The sequence below is a fragment of the Centrocercus urophasianus genome, unplaced genomic scaffold (genome assembly GCF_019232065.1).
Source record: "Centrocercus urophasianus isolate 14NV4802_14NV808 unplaced genomic scaffold, USGS_Curo_1.0 seq_11, whole genome shotgun sequence".
In the NCBI taxonomy this organism is placed as follows: Eukaryota; Metazoa; Chordata; class Aves; order Galliformes; family Phasianidae; genus Centrocercus; species Centrocercus urophasianus.
Window position 1 is genome coordinate 14,855,912 of NW_024884253.1, and position 22,876 is coordinate 14,878,787.

At 36.9% G+C, this 22,876-nt stretch overlaps 1 protein-coding gene across 3 annotated transcripts in view; it reads left to right on the top strand.

The window, feature by feature from the left end:
* CSMD3 (CUB and Sushi multiple domains 3) overlaps positions 1-22,876 on the top strand; it is a 525,852-nt gene that overhangs the window by 185,637 nt on the left and 317,339 nt on the right. For all 3 annotated transcript variants that reach the window (XM_042839423.1, XM_042839431.1, XM_042839438.1), the window contains exon 6: positions 3,879-3,991. In XM_042839423.1, coding sequence (XP_042695357.1) covers positions 3,879-3,991 — 113 coding nt within the window. The remainder of the gene's footprint in view (positions 1-3,878; positions 3,992-22,876) is intronic.

A 22,876-nucleotide genomic window follows, 5' to 3' on the forward strand; every position in this document is an offset into this window, starting at 1 on the left:
ATTGTGAATATAATTGACTTCAAATATATCAACTCAAAATCTGTAAGTAAGTCCAGACAAATGCCTTAAGGCTGAAAGCAAAACTAAATTGATGGTACCCTTGGAATGCAAACAGTTTTTTTCATAACAAAAGTCACTTGACCATCCACCCCAGCAGAATTTGTAATAATGTAGAGAAATCAGAACTGCTTCCTTATCTGGAAATCACTTGCATGATAAGTGTATATTGAATGTTGAATATAGGATGAATAGAAAAGCTGCTTTCCAGGCCTTTTAGTAGGTATGAGAACCCCATATTTAGCATTAATTAACATTTTCCACATTTAATTTTCAAGCTTTAAATCTGCTGTCTTGTAATTTATAGGACAGAAAACAAACAAGCAAAAAAACCATTAAGTTTGGTATAATTTCTTGAGAGCCATTGTTGAGTAAAGCATAAATATTACCCTAAGATTAATATTTTGGTCAGTCTTATCTGTTAGAAGTAAAAAAGTTCTCTCTTTGAAAATACAGATGAATTGTTTTTAAAATCAACACCTTTCAAATTTAGCAAATGCTTACTCAACAAATAGCTTCTGAATTAATATACCCATAGAACTGGACACCTGTTCATTGTATAATGAGGATCATCACTCAAGGTTCAGAATATAGATTCCAAATCAAACCAAAATCTCTAGCTAAATTTTCAATTGTAACTTCTAAAATCTACAGAAAAGATAACACAAGTTTTCTTACCTGTACTTTTTTTCAAAGCTATTACTCATCATTGAATGTATCACTTTTAATAAAGCAGACTATTAACAAAAAGATTTAACGAAAGCTCTAATTTGTTTTATACAAAACAAGATTTTTTCAGTAGAAACAGTTGATATTTGAGAGTTTATTTTCTTTGCTCTTGCTTTTTCTTGAAATTGATCTTTTATCAGAATATGTTGACACAAAGCGAAGTAGAATAGAACAAAAATAATTAATTTGGATGTTGCAATGTTTTGTTTTAATTTTTTCTCTTAGTTCTGAATATTTATATTTGTCAAAGTTATCATTAATATAACTTTACCATGAAGATACATCTTCATAGGACATCTGGAATAAAATGCTTAATAATAATATGGAAATGAACAGTGTTTCAGCATGAAGCACTGTGAGGGTGCTGCAATCTACATTAGGAAAGGAATAGAATATTAGGAGCCATCTCTGAATTACAGTCATGAGCTAGTCAAAAGCCTACAGGTAACCGTTAGAGATGAAGGCAGAAAAGGGTGTCTACTACTGGCCATGAGATCAGACAGAGCCTGTTGATGTGGCTTTCTACCTGCAATTACAGGAGACATTGCAGTCACAAGCAGTCATCCTGCGGGGGGACTTTAACCACCCAGACATCTGCTGGAAAAGTAGCACCATCAGCTGTAGGCAATCCAGGAGGCTCCTGGAATGCATTGAGGATAATTCCTGAGTTGTGTAATTGATGGATCTACCAGGGGTTGCAGTATTGGACTGCTGCTCACCAATGTAAATGAACTGATTGGCATCATCAGGATTCGAGCCTGCCTGGACTGTGGTGACCATGCTATGCTTCAAGTTCGTGTTCTGGAGGGATATGAGACAAAGATAAAATTAGGAAGCTAAATTTTAGGAAAGAGAAAATCCAGCTCTTCAGGGAGTTAGTAAAGAAATTACCCTCCTCATGGAGGGTAACACGTCCCATGGGTAAGGGTGCAGAGAAAAGCTGGCAGGTCTTTAAGGAGGCTTTTCTCAGGGTGCAAGATCTCTCCATCACCAAGTGCAGCAAGTCAGGAAAGGAAGGCAAGAGACCAACACGTCTGAACTGGGACCTACTGGTCCAGCAGATACCAACTGATGTGAAAGAAAAAATGCACAGGCTTACAGGCTGTGTAGAGGTGGGGTCAGGAAAGCCAAGGCCCAGCTTGAATTAAACTTGGCAAAGGATGCCAAGAAGTACAGGCACTTCAAACAGAAAAGGAAAGTCCAGGAGAGTGTACCCCCCCAAGTTAGCGACACAGGAAAGCTGATAGCATCAGACAAGGAGAATGCTGAGGTACTTAACTATTCTGCCTCAGTCTTCTCTGGTAAGCACTCATGACACAGACCTCAAATTTGGTTTTGTTGGAGGTACTTAGAGAAGCAACATCCATCCCACTGTAAGCAAAGATCATATTCGTGACCACCTGAGAAAGTTGAACACAAGCACATTTGTAGGTCCACTGAGATGCATCCCAGAATCCTAAGGGAATTGGCTGATGTAGTCCTCAAGCCACTCTCCATGATATCTGAAAAGTCATGGCAATCAGGCAAACTTCTTTGTGATTGGAAAAAAGGTAACATCATAACTGTTTTTAAGAAGTGTGACTTCAGGAATTACCGACCAGTCAGTCTCATCTCAGTATGTAAAGGGGAGCTACAGTAAAGGAGACATTTAGTCTCTGATAGAACAAGAGGAAATGGCTTCAAGCTCAGGAGAGTGTAGATTTAGGTTAGATACAAGAAAAAAATATTTTACAGTGATGTTGGTGAGCCATTGCAACAGGTTACCTAGTGCTGTGACTGAACCCCTGTACCTGGAGACTTTCAAGGCGAGACTGGAAAAGGCCCTGGGCAACCTGATTTAGCTGTGCTGTCCTTGTTCATTGCTGGGGAGCTGGGCTAGATGGCCTTCAGATGTCCCTTCCAACTCTAAGGATTCTATGATTCCACAGTTCCACAAGACTCTGTGCAGATATTCACCAAGAGATATTGACTGAGGTTGTAAAAGCTAACTGAATATGAAGATACTTTCTTATAGTTCTCATTTAGCTGCTGTTTTGCTAGATGATTGAAGAAGCTTTCTCACAGTGTATGAGTTTCTGTCAGTAAAATGGAGATAACAATACCGATAATGATATTATTGTACTTTGCAAAGCCAATTCAAATGCTAGATGAAAATTTCTCTGTAAAACTAAGGTATTATAAAATAGAATGCATTCATGCTCTCACTGGTGGATTGCCTGAATAAGCTTATATCCTATTATGCAGTAGGGCTTTTTTTTTTTTTTTTTTTTTTTTCAGAATAGGAGAGCAATCCATAATATCTGAACATAAAATGGCTAGTGTTTCATTGTTAACTACAGGAAGAGCTTCGTTGAGAAATAAATGGAGGGACTTAAATATGTATGTTGACATACTGAAGATGTGACTTACCTTTATTTGTTCAGTGGGAAAAATATCTTGCATTATTGACTTAATAGAAAGATTTCTTATGAAAAGCTTATTCACTTTTAGATATTCAAGTTGTCTAGTGAGAAAATCATTACCTCTAACTCAGACCTTCCAAATGAACAAATCAAGATGAAAAACTATCGTGATTAGAGTAATGCCCTAACACTAAAAAAACAAACCAAAAGCAAACAAAAAACCCAGCAAGCTAAAATAACACAGTTTAGCTGGGTATGAGAAAATTTTCTTCGTAGAAACTCATGTGGCTTGGATTTGGGACTAAAGCAGTGTTGTTGACAGTGTAAAGTTCTGGCTGCCAGCAATGCCTGAACATTGTGAAGGCATTCTCTTTTTCTCTCTCTGCCCACACAGTAAGTAGGTTGTGCCAGGGACAAGGTGCTTGGAGGGGAGAAATCCTGAAGAGAGAGCCCAAAGTGATCATGACACATACATACAACACTGTAGTCATCAATAAAAATTGAGCTTTGGGTGCTGGCTGGTGTTGCTTATGGGATGTTGTGAGTGATTTATGCAACTTGATTCTACCTCCTTCCCCCATTTCCCTGATGATCCATACAGAACATTATCAGAACTTCATAAAAATCTACTATCTTCAACCCTGATCACTTTTCATCTTTTAATAATATTTTTTGTCTGTTTTAATTCAGGCTCTCTGGAATGAATATACCTCCTCCAGTTATCAGCAACAAAAATTGGCTTAGACTGCGTTTTGTAACTGACAGCAATCATCGATACCGTGGATTTAGTGCTCATTATCAAGGTACATCTATAAGAATAGATTTTGTTATTGTTGTTTTTTTGTTAAAAAAAAAAAATTGAAGTTGTTGTGTAAATGAAAAATCTATTTTACACTGAAAAAATTCCCTATATATTTTGTATTTGCATAAATACAAAAATACAATAAACAATAAAGTCAGTTGTATGACTTATCATATCAAATTACAATCTATTAGAGTATAGCTAGTGTAATACATAGAATACATTCCAAGTTACAACAGGTATCTACTTCCTTCTCCCCTGTGTAGTACGTAGTTTTAAAAATGATCCTTATTTCCGAATGAGATTGCAAAACAGACGCAGAAATAATGTTTTCTTCTTTAAAATACGTTTACCTCTTTGATTTTGTTAGCCATGTTTGTAAAACAGTGAGTTATTTTCTGTTTACTAATGTGGCATTTCATCATTATTATCTTTTATTACATACTTCTGAATACAATGTACTATTAAAGATTTAATTAACCTGTAAGATTGTTATCCACTGTTTTTATGAACAACCGTTACTTTGAATAGGAGTGAAAGCATCTGAAGCACTAACTAGGGAATATCACAGTTTGGAGGAAGATCATAATAATGATGAAGCTCTGGTAAAAACTGAGCTCCACTAGTATATGGTAATACAGTCTGCTTTTTCGCAAACATTACTGTAAGCAGTATTTTCCAATATCTGCAGTGCATCAATGGATCTTCAGGGAACAGTAGCTCTTTTTGTGCTCTTTAGCTTTTCCGTTGTTTTTTTTTTTTTGTTTTGTTTTGTTTTGTTTTGTTTTTAATGTGGAAAAAAAAAAAATCATCATCATAACATTCCTAATCAGATTTAGTTTAGGAATTTCTTTTACATTTCTCTGTAAGAAATTCATCATGGGAAGACATTGGCTACATAAATGTTTGCAGAATCTGGTAAAATTCATCACCAAATATGACAAAAAATACTAAATTCGGACTATTTTTTTAATGTAATTTGATCTATATGATTGCCTCAGATAATATATTCTAAATATGCACGGAGAATAATTTGATTATTTTAGCAATTAATATGGCTATTATTTTAGTATATATACACACACTTGTATACATATACTGAGAGTTTCTGAGATTCTAGATGTCTTGAAATGTGTACTGTAGTGAATTGAGGTGAAAGAATCTTCTTTAATGTAGCTCCACATCTTCCACAGCTTTCATAAAATGGCACTGACTTTTTTTTTAATGTCATTATTAATACCTCATATGATAAACCACATGCTTTACTGCAAAATTCCTAGCTCATTGGATTGTAAAAAGACATAAAATAGAAACTTTGTGTTAGATCCTATCTAACAACTGGTAAATAGTCTGATAACTATTTTGGAAATTTATGTAAAGCAATTCACATTAATCGGATGTTCATTTTTTAACTACTGAGAATAAATTACATTTCACATGACACACATCTTGTATCATACTTGCATTCCTGATGCAACTGTGAGATGTTAGGTGGTAGAAGAAATCAGACTTCTGTTTAGCTTCAGAATGTTTTCTGCAAGTCACATAAAAGACATTAACAGGCAGCTGTGATTTCTCATCATCACCTAAATAATACACCTAAGTTAGTGGTGATTACATTACTGAATTTGTATTATTTTGTTTCTGTCATTTAATTTTTGACATTACATTGAAGAATGTGTATTAACATCTGCTCTATGCTTAGCTGTGAAAGGCTGTAGTATGAAGGAAAAAGTGAAGAAAATCTATTTTACTGCTGTATGGAAGAAAAGATACACAGGTAGTTAATTCAGCATGTAAAAGCATTAGTTGTTCATACTGCAAGCAGATATAATCATTATAAATTAAACCTGATTGTAGAAGATGAGACAATGCAATGTGAGGTAATAAGGATAGTTGTTTCAGAACTTACAGCAGACTAAAGAAGAAAGTGTGAGGAAAGGAAATAACCATACGAAACCTTTCATAAGTTTAGAAAATTATACATATAGATAAAATATTCCACTTTAAAAGTGCAAACTCTTCATTTTTTAGTTAGAGACTATTTTAAGTCTTTTTCTGAAGCCAATTATCAAATTCACATGAATTATCAAAGAAGATGACTAATAAAAGAATTATTCCAAATAACAGTGCAGTATAGATAGATGAGACAGTTTTTCTAGTCAGGAATTTACTTCTATATCATTTTCAAGGAGAATTCTGTTAACTTTCTCAACCAACTACATTGTATTTTTTATTAATTTCCAATGCTACTACATCTCTACAGAAAAAACATTCGAAATACTGGAGTACAAAACACTGCATAATTTTATTTCCTCAATGTTTGGCACTTCAGTATTCCTTTCACATAATTACTTCTCTGGCTTGATGTTTTTTGCAGAACTACATATTTTATGCTAATGTATTTGTGTGGTGGGTTGACCTTAACTGATAGCAAATCATCCACACTCACTCATTCTCTCATTTTTGAGCAGGGAAGAAGAAAAAAGACAGAAAACTTGTAGGTTGAAATACAAACAGGGGTGATCACTCAACTACTGTCACAAATATAACAGATTTAAGAAATGTAACTTAAGACATTTAGTTATTGATTTGGGTGCTAGGAAAAGGCACATGGATATTTGAAGAGATAAAGAAAAAATCTATCAGCTTTTGCAGGCTTAACTTTGCTTTCTGATGCCTCCCACTTCCCATGTCTACTTTGCATACACCTAATCTCTTCTATAATGAGAGGGGTATTACAGGAATTTTGAATCAGGTTGCAGCAGTTTATTTCTACTGCTCCTCAATTCTCACTCTCTTCTGGTACTCATTCCCTCTTACTCAATCCCTCTATATTAACGTATAACTGCAGTCTCTTTAGGAAAATGCATGCTCCAGCATAGGTTATGCACAGAGTAATTTTTCTTTTGGGATTATTAGCAACTCTACTGTAAAGTACTTCCTGTGTCTTTGCTCTTGCTCCTTTCCATTTTGTTCACTGCCCTTTCTTAGGCAGGTGTTCTCATACAGGTGCCATAAATGCCTCTGGTGGGCATACGGCTGCATCTTGTGGTGACTCTGGCCGTGACCTACATATGTGTGGCAGCCCTTGTTCTCCTGTCAAAAAGGTTGCATGTGCAAGCTATCTGTTACTGAAATCATTTGTACCCAATATCATCTGCAAAAACTTGTTACTAATTTTATTCATATCTAACAAAATAAACCAGGTTAAGCAGAATATTAAATACCCAAATGTTTTTTTTTTTTTTTCATTCTATTCTCTTAGATGTATGAGAATTGCTTTTTAAGTTTCTTTTTCACAAGGCAGCCTCACACATCATAGCTTCAGCATGATAAAATGAAGCTACTGTGGCCTAGCCATTGAAAAAGAATAAAAATGATGCCATATATGGCTTCAAGTCAAGGTGCATGTGGAAGAAAAAAAAAAGTCATAAGCAACCTTTTAATTTCATTAATTATCACATTTTATATAATTTTTTGTATAAGGCTTCAGCCTTGCAAACACCTGTGAAAATGTTTGAATTAGTTTATCCAGAACAAGTGAAATTAACTGAGGTCCATAAGCATAAGGGAAACTGTCAGCTTCATGTAAGTCCACTGTCATGCAGGTTATGTGCTGATTCCTCCAAAAAGGTATTTTCATTCATGAAATATATTTAATTAGCAGTTTCTAGAGGATGCTAATGATCATAGTGATGTATGTATGTTAATTAGAAGAAATTCAGAATGCATCCCCTCCCTTCACACCTCCCAGGTACTAGTGACACAGCCAAGATACTCATCATGCTTGATAATCACCTGCATTTTAGTATTTCTGTACATTCATTGAAGGGCTTTGGTCTTGGTGTCTTCTATCTTTGTTGCTTTGTTAACACTCCTTTTGATTTTGAAGCTGTTTAACGAAGTTCAACCAAAGCTTTTTGGATAGGCCTGAAGCTGCTGCTGCGGCACTGGTAACCTTCTATTTTTAAAATTAGTTGTCATTTTTACTCCATCTATTTACTATTCCCTTGAAATTTCCTTGTGTTTGCTACTTTCTGTTGGCTACTCTTTGCACCCTATTACTTATGTCTGAATGCATAATATTATCCAAGTTGACAGAAGGGATTGAGTTAGCTTCACAGCTTCCAGTCTTGTAGATGAGTGTACACAGGCTTCAGTTATTTACATCAAACATACATTGACTATGAAAGAGCTTCTGGAAAAGAAGCTTCCATTTTCTGAGAAAGATTAAGACTGTAGTTTCACTATCTCTCGAGATCCGGCATTCCTTCATTCCTTCTCCACCACTAAACCCATGGTTTCAGTGTGGACTTGTACTTGCTGTTCATCTAACTGGTGAAATTAATTTCCTCCCTTATTTCTTTCTTGCATACTCTAGTAAATCAGCTGTGCGGTTTAGGGAACATACCAAATAGCACTTAAATGAAGAAAAAACAGTATCAAATATTTGAGTTTGACTGAGTGTAAAATCAGGTCTGCTTTACTTATAAGAAATCAGAGATGAAGGGATGAAACAAATTCCTTCTCAGAAAAGGATAAAATTAAGTCTCAATCTACTTGCAAAAAGCATCCTAATGGTTTTGCTACCTAATACCAGACAACCAGAATTGTGGAGCTGAAGTAAGATGAATGCCAGTACTTGTAGTGTGTGATACAAAGAAAACTGTGAACTCTTTTTGTTTTTTGTTTTTAATGTTTTTTCTTTTTTCTACTTTTTTTTTTTTTTTTTTTTTTTTTTTTAATATATATATACTAATAGAAATCTATCTCTATTCCAAAATGATCTATTAAGGTAGACATTTCATTTGTTTTGCTTTGAGGGACAATTTGAAGCAACTGACAGTCAGGTAAAGAATTTCTTACTGCGAAGTAAGTAGTACTAAATTGCCTCAGAACATTGTGGCTAGAGTTGCCAGACAGGAAAAACATCTTTATTACTTTTTTCAGAACATCCAGCAATTTAAATGCAACTTGTCATTAGTTACTCCTCTCAGAATCTGTTGCAACTAACAGTTTGTAGTACTTGTGCTGGAGGTCACGGCAGTCATGATGAAAGTTTAAGTGAGGATTACTAGATGTCTAATGCCCATTAAATTTGGGAGATATGGAGCACAGTTCAGCTTTTCACAAATATATATGTGCTGACATGCAGGATGATGTAGATTGTTGTCTGTTTTAATAAAACATAAGTTTTCTTACTCATATAACTGAGTATATTGTATATTTTATATGCTGCTCAAGATACTATCCACTCAATGTAGCCCAGGCAAGCCAAAAGGTTGGATACTAGTGCTCTAGAGTAATTGTATTGTGTTAGCAAATTAGAGGGAATTTACAGGAGGCAGTGCCCTTTCATGGGAGAAGGAAGAGAGAAAAGAACATATAAAATGGCAACTAACAGCAATTAGGCAGCAGTTGTCTTCTGTTCAGGAGGTATACTTTAAAATGGATTAAAACACTGTTCTTCTGACTACACTTATTAGATTACCATTGATTATAATAGGAGTTTATATACCAAGGGCAACTATGACGAGCAAATACAGGTACCTGAGAATCTGAGATTCTTACATCTAATCTCACATGAAGTGTGTAGTCACTGAGAGTTACTCACTGAAATATTTTTTCAGTACTAATGCACTCACGGGATTTTGAGATTCCCTGAGTGAAATTAAAGTGCTGCATCACTTGTGTCACAGTTATACAAGCCTACTACTTTAACTGCTTAGCCTGCTTATGCTTAGGGTGGTGTAAAGTATGTGCTGGCTGCCTTAGTAATTTATTTGGCAGATGACAGTTCTATTGTTGTTTTGTTTGTGTGTGTGTGTGTTTCTTTTACTTTTTTTTTTTTTTTTTTTAATGACAAATACTTAGTTCTCTATATTGTAAACTCTAAAATCCTATTGTCAAAATACAGCCCAGCTAACTACCTGATTTAGCAGTGAATGGAGGAAAAAGAAACCCTTTTCTAATGAAAGAAAATTCCAAGACTTTTTCATTAAATTTTTTTTAATCTCCAGGCTTAACAAAAACATAAATCACATATGTGTTTATGAAAGAAAATGGTTTTTAATGAAGTTCCATGCTTAGGTGTCTGTTAGCTCTGCATCATCTTGTACTGAGCTATACTTTCTGAACAGATTATTTTTCACCTTTCCACTCTAGAGATGTCTTTTATTTGCAGCTAAACACCCACACAATGACAGTGTGTAGACTGACAATGTTTTTTCTCTACACAAGACAGAGAAGACAAATTGCTCCATTTCATTGTCCTCCCATTTTAAAATACATATTTTTAGAATTCTCCTACTCATAGTCTTTAGTGACACCTGTGTTGAAGGTTAACTAAGTTAGTCCTATTTCTTTTAACAGAACCAGAAATATTTATTTCTAAAATTTCATTTGTTTTTTCTACTTCAAATAAGAACAACATTCTTTAAAATATGTGAACAGAACTAAGATTGAAATTGAAAACATAGATAGCATTAATGTTTAAATTAATGGATCACAATTTCCTTCTGGAATAGAATTGAAATGTAGTAAAGAGTCCTTTCCAGGCAGGATTTTACTTATTTATCTATGTATATAAGTATGTATGTATGTATGTACGTATCTATCTATCTATCTGTCTATCTATCTATCTATCTATCTATCTATTTTTGTGGTTTAATGAGTGTGTCTTCTTAATTTCAATTATTCTAGAAACAAAAGTACCCATGAATATTGTAGTTGCACTGAAACCTTTTAATATGTTTCTGTTTAAAATTCTTACAGACATGCTCACTGTTTGTGAAAGGGAAACTGACAATTTTTTTATTGTGCTACTGACTACAAATAATTTCAACTCCTCTGTAGAAGAAGAAAAATTTGTACTTAATTATTTGTAATTTCAATTGGCTAAAATGCACCATTTTTATAAGGTCAAAACATTAATGCATTAACATGTGCATCTATTTGCCTCATGACCACCAACCAGCATAACACACTGCATTGACGATCTGTTCATGTCAAGATAAAACAACTGGGGGGAAATTCTGAAAAAAAAGTACTAGCATAGTACTTTATTTATTTATTGGAATATTTATCAGAATGTTTAGTGGAATGCATATTTATCAGAATATCTTACGGTATTGACATAATCTATTGAAACATTCTGCTTCCCCTTTAAAAATGTTGACTCAAAGATTTCCACAATGTACTTGAGCTTCCTCATTAAGTGACTCACTTTTCTTCAACATTTTCTTTTTCAATGTAATCAAAAGCGATAAGCCACTTCAATTAGGTTTTGAATAGTTTTCACCATTGTATAGTTCAATGGGCACAAAAAGAAACAAATCTGATGCTGTCTAACTTTGCAAAACAGATTTTAAATGTTAAAATGAATTGACAAATTATGTCAGTGGCATCATATGTAGTAGATAGAAGTGCTTCTACTGGATGATTTACAGTCACTTCCATTTTTTCCTTTTGTTTCTTATTTTCTCTCTTTAAAAAAAAAAAATTCTATGAGATCAATTTTAATTTTGGAGAACTGTCATTTTGTACTGTTAGGGGGTACCCAACCATAGCATGAGATATGCAGGTCACTCTGGAAGTAATGTCTCTTGTTTATTTCAGTGGAAAACATAACAGATACAAAAAGATAATAACTCTAGTTGATAGGGAAAATTCTCAGCTACCTCACCAGCAGAGGTGAGCCACTGTTTCACAGCTGCTATAGCATCATCATTGACAGGGAAATGTTGCCCACACAGTCCATCTTTCACCTTAGTAGATAGAAAACAGTACACACCAACTCTGGACTGTAAGGTGGTTGCTGTGGGAAAGTCCAGCCAAGATTGGTAGTGTGTTTCCTCACTGTCAGACTGGTATGGGTCCTGGCATTTTCATGTTGCAAAAGGAAGAATTCTGCCTTCTCTGGCCTGACTCTGGAAGTTCAAGCCTTTAGCTTAGTCTGTGTCATGATATAGTTGTCAGAGTTGACAGTTTGTCTGTGTTTCTGAACACACAGAAGAAGCACTCCTTTCCTATTCCAAAGGACAGTGCACATCACTTTACCCTCTGAAGACTGTGTCTTGAGCTTTTTCTTTGACAAGAAAATTCACATGCTGCAATTCACATGTGGGCAATTCACATGTTGCCACTCCATGCACTGCCATTTTGAATCCAATTTATAGTGGTGACATAACATCTGTTGTTGGTAATTATGTGATCCAGGAAATTGCCACGTTCATCCTTGTATTTCTTTAGTAGATCCTGACAAAGTTGTATATAACATTCTTTCTGTTTCTCAGTGAACATTCATGGGACCTACCTGACACAAACTGTGATATTCAAACATTGCCACCATAGTTTTCAATACCTTGAAGCTCATATTGAGCACCATATACAGATCCCTGGTTGCAATTGTCCAATTTACACAGATGAACTGATCAAGATGCTCTTCATGATATAACAGTTGTGCATGGACATCCAGAACATAACTTGTCTTTTGCATTGCTACTGCCACTGCTGAAAAGCATCATCCACCATCTCACTGTGCTCACATCCACTGTTTGGTATCTATAAATGTTCAGCAACTATCAATGAATGTTAATGGGTGATTTTTTTCCACAGACAGGAATTCAATTCCACATCTTTGCTTCATGCATACTTTCATGTCAGATGCCATTTTGTCAGACTGCCCCCCTGCTGCTATCACACAGCAACAAAATGAAACAGAGTATTGTCAGGAAGGTTCAACTTCTATTGCTCTATTGCTAGGAGACATTACTTTCAGAGCATCCTTCATACTTTTGATAAGAAAAGAATAGCCAGATAGAGAGCTATGTAATTAAGTAAATGAATTTAGGATTTTTTAGCATTTTCCTCATACTTCATTTTCACATGTACTTTCTAATCAGATTGCATGCTTGATTATAAAGAACTACTCTTAGCTTCTATTTCTTTTCTTTGGACTGAAGACAGAGTTGTTTGTCAATTGCAGACTGACTGTTAGTCAGTTGCTTGAGAGTACTTGTACTTTTGATAGAGATCATATCCACAAAGATAGCAAAACAGTGATTTTTTAGTTTTATTGATTTTATGAACATAATAGAATCATGATGAGGCATGAAGTATGTGAAATATAGTTTGTTTTGCTCTTTTGAGCTATTCTGCTTTTATTATTCCTGAAGACTCTACATTCATAATCTGCATAAAGACTGAGTAATATACCAAATATCCTTCTGCCTAAAGATGAGAAAGCTTTTTTTTTTCCCCAAGGAAAAAATAAATGCAAAATACGTTCTGCAATACAAAAACTGAAGTCACCCATGCAGTGTGGTATGTCAGAAGTTACTTCTTACTGTTAATTAAAATAATACAGTTTTCACTTATCCCCACCATAAATTAGAGTGGTGATATTTGGCTATAGTCTTTGAAGTTTATCTAATTTCAGAAGTAAAAATCTCTTGTGTAAAGATGTATCCTCCAAACTCCTTAGTAAATAAGCCTTTACTTCCTCAAACCTAGTTAATGAAAAATAGAACTTCTACTCCAAATAAGATATATAAGAATTTTTCTGAAATACCTTTTCATCTTCCAGCTGTGCTTCCTTCACCTTGATTCCAGTCACTGACTCTTTTTATATACCAAAATATGGACAATTTATTTTATTTGCAGCATTACCAGAAAGCAGGCACCTGGAAATCAATTAAGCAAGCATGCTATTAAAGAAAGCGCACATAGGACAGGTGTCCCTTCTTCATTTTATCACTTCTGAAGTCTCGTATTTCTGTAAAAGCTGCATATTCTTTTGCATTGTTACCTTTCTTAAATATGACTCATTAAGTCCCTTTTTATCATTTTTAGCTTTAAGCTCTTCTCAACAGTTTGGCCAGAATGTTGTCAAAGTTACTTTTGCCACACTTTATGAGGAGTACCTTCACAGCCTTGAGTAAGAGCCACTGTGCAGATTTATTTTAATAGAACATGAGAGACTTGTGTCACAGCTTGCTAAATCATCACTATATAAATAATTTTTAAGTGACTGAGGTCTCACAGTTAGTCACATATTCTGCCCGTTGCATTTTGAGGGAGTTCAAAGACCATAGCTTGTGCTGATTCGTTGTAACTTTATTTGCATAGCACTGATAAATAAACTTAGTTTGCACATAAAATGCTAAGTCTATTGCTCATTACTATCATAAGTAACATCAGCAAGCTACTATGCTCTAAGATCATCTAGGTGCACTACATAATTCTTAGGTCCACATTTAGGTTGCATAAAAAATCCAGTTAAATATGAAGAATGGAGTAGAGAAAATACACCACTATAAATCAGCCTTCAGCTTTACTGCTGTTCATACTCTGTTCTCAGTATTTCAGAAAAAAAAAAAAATCATATTTGACTAAATTTCACAGAGAGATATCTACCACACTGATTTGTTTTTGACTGAAAAGTGACTGACTACTGTGGATCCTACAGCATGGAAAAGAAATACAGCTAAGGGAAAATGGGAGATAGGCAGATTAAAAAGTGATGAATTATAAGGATAATGTTAGTATTTTCTCCTGTGAGAACTATGTAGTATCAATTGAAATTAGTAATAGAGACTATTAAAACAATCAAAATAAGGCAGTTAAAACTCCTTTGAACTGAATGACACAGATTCTAAAATTTAACAGGTGTTTGAAAGAAAGTTAGACAAGTTCAGAGAATCACAGAATATCAGGGATTGGAAGGGACCTTGAAAAATCACCTAGTCCAATCCCCCTGCCGGAGTAGGAACACTTAGATTAGGTCACACAGGAACATGTTCAGGTGGGTTTTGAGTGTCTCTAGAGAAGGAGTCCCCACAACATCTCTGGGCAGCCTGTTCCGGTGATCTGTTACCCTTACTGTGAATTTTTTTCATGTTTATGTGGAACTTCTTATGTTTCAGCTTGCACCCATTGCTCCTTGTGCTATCCTTAGATTAGATTAGAGAAGATCCTGGTTCCATTATCCTGAATTGACTCTTTACATATTTATTAACATTAATGAGGTCAGTCCTCAGTCTCCTTTTCTTCAACCTAAGGAGAACCTGCTCCCTCGTAAGGGAGATGCTCTGCTCCCTTTATCGTCTTTGTGGTTCTGCACTGGACTCTCTCAATCAGTTCCCTCTCCTTCTTGAACTGAAGGGCCTAGAACTGGACAGAATATTTCAGATGCAGTCTCACCAGGGCAGAGTAAGGAGGAAGAGAACCTCTCTCAACCTACTAACCCCTTCTAATACACCCCAGGATGCCACTGGTCTTCTTGGCCACAAGGACACAGAGCAGGCTCATGGTAATCCTGCTGTCCACAAGGACCCCCAGGTCCCTTTCCCCTACACTGCTCTCAAACAGGTCTGTTCCCAAACAATACTGGTACACAGAGTTTTTCGTGCCTAGATACAGGACTCTACGCTTACCCTTGTTATATTTTATTGAATTTTTTCCCCACCCAACTCTCCAGTCTGTCTAGGTCTCACTGGATGGCAGCACAGCCTTCTGGTGTGCCAGCCACTCCTCCCAGTTTTGTGTCAAAAGAAAACTTGCTGACAGTGTGCTCACTGAAGTTGCTGATGAATATATTGAATAGTACTGTTCCCAGTCCTGACCCTTGAGGACTTCACTAGATACTGGAGGACTTCACTAGATACTAGAGGCCTCCAACTAGACACTGCCCTATTGACCACAACTCTCTGGCTTCTTTCATTCAGCCAGTTCACAGCCCACCTCACTATACAATCATCCAGATCATATTTCCTCAGTTTAGCTTGTGAGGATGCTGTGGGTGTCAAATGTTTTACTAAAATAAACATAGACCACATCCACTTTTACCATCCATCTGGTTATGTCTTCCTAAAAGGCTATCTTGTTGATCAAGCATGACTTCCCATTGGTGAAGCCATGTTGACTGCCTCTAATGACCCTGTTATCCTCGATACACCTAGAGACAGTGTTGAGGATAAATTCATCTTTCTAGACATCACCTTTCCAGGGATGGAGGTGAGGCTGACTGGTCTATAGTTACCTGCATCCTCCTTCTTGCCCTTTTTGAAGACTGGAGTGACATTTGCTTTCCTCTAGTCCTTAGGAACCTCTACTGTTCCCCACAACTACTAAAGATAATGAAGAGTGATCTAGCAATGACTTTTACCAGCTCCCTCAGCACCTGCAGGTGCATCCCGTCAGAACTCATGGATTTATGGATGTCTGGATTGCTTAATTGATCCCTAACCCAGACCTCATCAACTGAGGCACTCCTTGATTCTAATTTGCTCTGAGGCCTCAGGGGTATAGGGCTTCTAAGGACAGCCTCCAGCAGTATAGACAGTGATAAAAAAGGAATTTAGTAACTCTGCCTAAACAGAGCACCCACCTTATTCATCTGTGGGGCTACATTGCCTGTAGTGGTAGTGTTATCTGCAATGTATTTGAAGAAGCCCTTTTTGTTATTTTTGACCCCTCTTGCAAGGTTTAATTCTAAGGAAGCCTTAGATTTCCTGGTTACCTCCCTACATCCTTTGACAAGAGTCTTATTTCTCCCAGGTGGCCAGTTTCTCCTCCCATGATCTGTAGACTCTCCTCTTCCACTTGAGTTTGCCCAGCAATTCCCTGTTTAACCATGTCTCCTGGCTCTTTCTTGACTTTCTACTTTCATGCCAACAGGCATGCTCTGATCTTGAGCTTGGAAGAAGTGGTCCTTGAATGCCAACCAACTATTTTGGGCCCCTTTACCTTCAAGTGCCCTGTCCCATGGGATTTCCCCTAGCAATTCTTGAAAAGGCCCAAGTTGGCCCTACAGAAGTCCAAGGTTGTGATTCTGCTTGTTCTTTTGTTCCTGCCATGTAAGATCCTGAACTCTGCCTTCTCAAAGTCGGTGCCATCAAGACTATCTTCAACCTTTACCACTTCAACCAGACCATCCTTGTTAGTGAGAGAGATACAGCAGCACTCCTCTCCTAGTTGGCTCGTTCACCATTTGCTTCAGGAAGTCATCAGTGCACTGGAGGAACCTCCTAGACTGTGGCTGGCTGGCTGAGTAGGCCTTCCAGCAAATATCAGGGTAGTTAAAATACCCTGTGATAAACAGGGTCTGTAATTGCTATCAGCTGCCTGTAGGAGACCTCACCAGTTCCCTCATCCTGATCTGGTGGCCTGTAATATACACCCACAACAGTATCATCCATGCCAGCCAGCCTCTTAATTCTCACCCTAAAACTCTCAACTCACTCTTCATCCACCCCTGGATGAGATGAATGAATTCTCAATGAATTGTAGTTGCTCTCTCACATAAAGAGCAACTTCACTACCTTGCTTTGATGATCTTTCTTTCCTGAGAAGGACGTAGCCATCCCTGACCACATTCCAGTAGCATAATCTTTTCTACCATATCTCTGTAGTTGCCACCAGATCATAATCTCCTGCCCAAACATGGACTTGTAAATCCTGCTACTTACTACTTACTCCTTATGCTGTGTGCATAGGTGTACAGGCATTTCAGGGAGCAAGCTGAGCACACAAATTTCACCCTAGGGGAGTGGGAGGCCTCCTGGTTTTCATCAATACTATAGCACTGTCCCATCAGTGTGAGTCCAACCATAACCTTATCCCCATTCAAATCTAGTTTAAAGCTCTCTGAATGAGCCCTGCTAACTCCTATCCCAGAACTCTTTTGCTGCTGAGAGATAAACATTTGCCATGTCTTATTGCCAGATCTGGTGTCTTACAAAACCAGACACTGTCAAGGAATCCAAAGCCCTGCCTGAAGTACCAGTCTCATAGCCAGGCATTTATGGACTGGATCCTTCTATTTTGTCTCATGTAATTACCTAAAAATGGAGGGAGGGAAGAAAAGATAACTATGCCCCACACTCCTTCACCAACCATTCCAAGGTCTTGAATCTTTCTTTATTCCCCTCAGACTACAGGATGCAGCTTCCTCCTCAGCTATCTGGAAGATCAGTAGTGGGTATTAGTCTGTTGGGTACACCAGGGAGGGGAGTGTCCTGGTGATTTCCCTAATCTGGGTTCCTGGTAGACTGCAGACTTCCCAATGATGAAGGTCAACTCTGCACATTGGGCGTTCTGTTCCCTTCAGAAGCAAGTCGCCAACAATTACTCCTGGAAGAGGTTTTCATATTGGACTTCTGGAGCAGGTTGCCTCCCCTCTTCTTTGATGGACTGCTCCTTTTGCAGGACCCATACCTGTTCTGCAAGGGTAAATGGAGAGGTGAGGGAGGTTGGGACCGGATTCACCTGTATCCTTCAGTAGGGACCTGTTTCTGAGGTCCCCCTCTACTGCCTGGTGACAAAAGGGGAGGGGATCTTCCTGGGGGAGGGGATCCTACCTGGGGTCTCAATTTGTTTAATCTCTTTCATGAAGTGAGTCCACCAGTCAGTCACTCTTCCAATACTCCTCAATCTCTCATTTTTATCCTTTAAATCATTCATTTATTCACATCTGACAGAGGTGTTTTCTTCATTCCCCTTCATTTCAAGTGCCAGGCTCTGGCACACAGCAGCTGGCAGCGTGGACACCCACAAGTTTGTGGGTGGCCTCTGTTTAGGTACCCACACTTTTTCTAACTGCCTTCATCTGCATTGCAAACATGGCTAGATCTCTACAAGCAACTGACTCTTTGCAACTTGAGGGTCAGGTAGGGTGAGTTCGGGTGAGTGCCCTTGATCTTTAACCTCTTAGAGAAGTCAAATTCACCTTGTGCATTAGCAGAGGCTCAGTGCCCTGCCATACAAGTCATAGCCAGCAATGCCGCACAGGAAAGCATCGGTTGCTCACTCCACTACTGCCCTTCCTGAGGCTAAATAAGGCCTGGTAGCCTGACCGAGGGTGGGCAGTGCCAGCTCCACCCATGGTAGCTTGGAAGTCCTCCCACAGGCTACTCACTCCTCCATGCGGGCAAAGCACTTTTGCTGACTGCAAAAAGCCCCCAAAAGAGCTTTTAGTTGGCCTTTTTTGCTTTTGATCCCTTCCCCAGTGCAGTCTTGCCTGCTTTGAAACTGATCTCCTCAGGCGGATTTCTCTTCCTCATGGTAGAGAATTGTTGCACTCGTATTGAGCAATACTTGATGAAGTCAAGGTATTTATGTGCATGCTTTCTTTCTATATTTTTCTTGGATACACGTTTTTGATCAAGATTTGGGATAGGATATTCTCAATCATAAAATGAAAGCTTCTCTAGCTTTCTTACAGTAAATTACAAGTGGAAGCCTTTATATTTTAACCACTTGATTATAGAATTAGGGCAAGTAAGTAGTTTTTTGACTTTGTTTTATCCAGAGAATGTTTAACTTCTCAACAACTAGTGGAATGGCTTTGGGGAAATAAAAAAGAGATTTTTCTTATAACTTAAAAATACATCTGGAATTTCAGAAATATGTAACCTGATTTCTCCAAAATGAAAGAAACTTTAAACTGTGCTTTCTGTATCCTGAGTAAAAAAGCAAACTGAAAATCTTACTCAACTTTTAAAGGCAGTTGTCTTCAATGCGGTCCAGTTCTTTAGTCTTAGGCACTGGGTTTATCAGATAATTTATGCAGTAAACTGTTCTTCATATTGTCTTTTTAATAATAGGATTATAGCTGAAATAGAAATAAGCCATAAAGTAGTCAAAATGGAGACAAATGCAAACAGTGGAGAGAAATCTATAATGATAAGAATAGAATTAAAGATCTGTTAATTGTGTACTTTATTTGAAATTGAATTATATTAATTTAAAACAGTACTGATTTTTTTGTATGTAGCCTGTGGAAAAGGAGAGCCCTCATAGCTGATTTTTATGTGATATTTTCTGTATGCATTCTTAACTCTTACCATGAAAATAGTTATTGTGTCTGGCAGAATAGTCATTGTGTTTGGCACACCCTACTGAAGCGAGTTGTCCAGAAAACTAGCAAAGTAGAGCACTTAGGTCTTTTAAACCACTGTCCAGGGCAGCTGAATATTGGATAATATTCACACTTCTCAGAAAGCTGAAAACTGTTAAGGTAATCCTTTTTGATCTTAGTCACTTTTCTAGCATGTTCCTTTTCAGAAATTTAAATTACTGTATTTTTAACAGACCACTCTACAGTGGAAGCACACATCTGAAAGTATTTTTAACGTGTAAGCATTTAGTTTGATAACATTGAATTGTAGACTAGTAGATCTTTGAGGATATCTCACTGTGAAGCTTTTACTGAGGCAAAACTCGTGTTTTGTGCAGGATGCTCATTTCATTGTTCAGAAGTTCTCTTATTGCCCACATGATGCTGACAGCATGTAATGTTCTGCGGGAATATCTTTCTCTGTGTAAAGTTAAAGTGGGTTTTGGATCAATTTCTTTACTGAAGGAACCTTCTTTCTTGAGACTTTTTCCCATCTCACTTAAAAAGTATCAGTAAAAATTTTTGTCAGTATACCTTTTAAATAAAACAACAAAAAAAGATGGTATAGTTTTGTTTATAAGTAGTTAATTTTTGTCATACTTCGTAATCAAGTTTTTGTCTTTTTTTTTTTTTTTTTTTTTTTTTTTAAATCAACAGAGCGAACTACTTACCTCATGCTAAATGTAATGCTTTTCTTTGTACATAAGCATTGTTCATCATTGTACTGATTTTTCACGGTGATTAAGAGCTACTTACTGCCGAGGTGCAACTTTTGGCTCCCCGAGGGCTGGATACTACAGGGATTTGCATATGAACTGCAGGGCAGGGCTCATACCATCACCACAGCCAAGAGCCGGGCAGCTGGAGGCAGTCCCAGCCCTGGAGAAAAGGCTGAAGTTGGAATGTGATGGGTCTGGCTGAGACCTATGGCCTCTCGGGGAAATGCGGTGGGGAGCTGGAGATGGGCTTTGCTGTGGTGTCGTTGGGGCAGGGCCTGATGGCCTCGGGCTGAAATGAGATCTTGGGCTGAGGGCAGAGCTATGGGGAGACTCAGGGAAAGCTGGGCAGGGCTGTTTGTGCCCCAGGGCTGTTGAAGCCCTTAGAGTCCTGACAATCACTGAGTGTATACTTCGGTTGTATAAGATAAATAGAAAAGTAATTTATTACCGATATGCAAAACTGAAGAAGTAAAGTTATTTGGATTCTTACACACTTATTCAGTATAATATTACTCACAGAATGTTGTTATGGCCAAACAGAGCAAAATTTATATGGCATTAAAAATTGTTGTGACTCTAAATAAATAAATATATTTAGACTGTCACTAATGCAAACTGACAACATCTGTTTTCTGCAGGCTTATATTTCCCATTTGCCTCATAGATGAGCAAGCTTTGTAAGATCTGAATTCTAATTTCTAAGTTCTGACTTTTTAAAAAATAATTAACTTTTTCTTTGTTGTGAAGATTAGTAAAGTGGCTACACTTTTAGCATCTTAAACTAAGTTAGAGATCTTTATTAATAAGCTTGTATCTCATGGGTCTGTGAGAAATAACTCAAATGATTTTTTGGAGACTAGTTCTCTTGTGAAAATGTTTTAATTTGCGATTGTAATGGTGAGTGCAAGCAGAAACACATAACCAAAAACACATCACAGCTTTATAAATCCCCTATCCACGACGCCAAGATCCCTCCTGTTTACTCATTACTCCTGCTTCACAATCTATTGTATGATACTCCTGTATCTGCATCCTAACCCCATCAACCTTTAATCTCTCTCATAGTTTGTTACCTCTTATTTATTGGGTTTGCCTCATCCGTTTCCCTAATCTTTTGTGAGAATTGAGCCTCTCACTCTGCTTATCTGTTTGCCCAAGCCTACACTTGCTGGTTTGTGAGGCTAGGGAGAAAAACAACAGTTTTAACTCTCACAGGTCTGCATTGCCTAGTGCTAGATTTTGAAAACAGAATTTTGGTACTTCAACTGCTTAGGGCAAAGTTAAGTTACTTACCTAGAAGCTCAAGAGCAATGATAAAAATCTTTTAAATATGAAGAGCAACTGAAAATTATTGTTCTTATCATTCATTATTTTTCCAGGCATCTGAACTTTATTGAAGAATTAAATTGAAAATAAATTGAGAGTTGTCAAAGTTGTATTTATACACATTTATATGTACTTCCAGTTGTCTTGTATCTAGAACTGTGTATTCATACACAGTTTATTAAATTATGTGATTTATACATATTAGTTTACTCATAGCATTAAACAGATATAAGGCAAATAATATTAATATCACTTTGGTAGTAAAAGGAAAGTACAAGTTTATTTTGTTGGTAAGAAATGAGATCTCCCCAAAACAATGACATGTTGAAATTGATACATGAAAGCAGATTTAAAAATTTGAAACACTAAAATAGGTAAAAATACAGAAACTGGGTCTCTCTGGATGGCATCCCATTCCTCTGGTGTGTTGACTGCACCCCAGAACTTGGTCATCAGCAAACATGCTGGGGGTGCACTCAACCCCACTCTCAATGTCACTGATGAAAATATTAAGGAATGTGGTCCCAGCACTGATCCCTGGCATTTCACTTAGCACTGATCTCCATGTAGACATTGAGCCATTGACCACCACTCTCTGAACTCTTGCAGACAGTAATTTGTATTTTTGTGCACATCTGCTGTGCACAAAAAGAAATCAGTGCATGACTATTATCTATGTAACAGGTGATCATATTAAATTTATTCTATTCTAGACAGTATTTCACTTTTTATAATATTTTCACATTTCCAAATACACATTTATGTTGTATTTCTTTAATAGGCCTTTCATGAATTATTTTCTTGCTGAAGTTACACCAATTGAAAGGACATTATCCATATGTGTACCTATTAACTCAATTTAACACTATTTTTTCCAGAAAGCACATCTTGCTAGAATAAAATCTATTATTTGGATAGACATATGTAAGTGTAAAGCAGT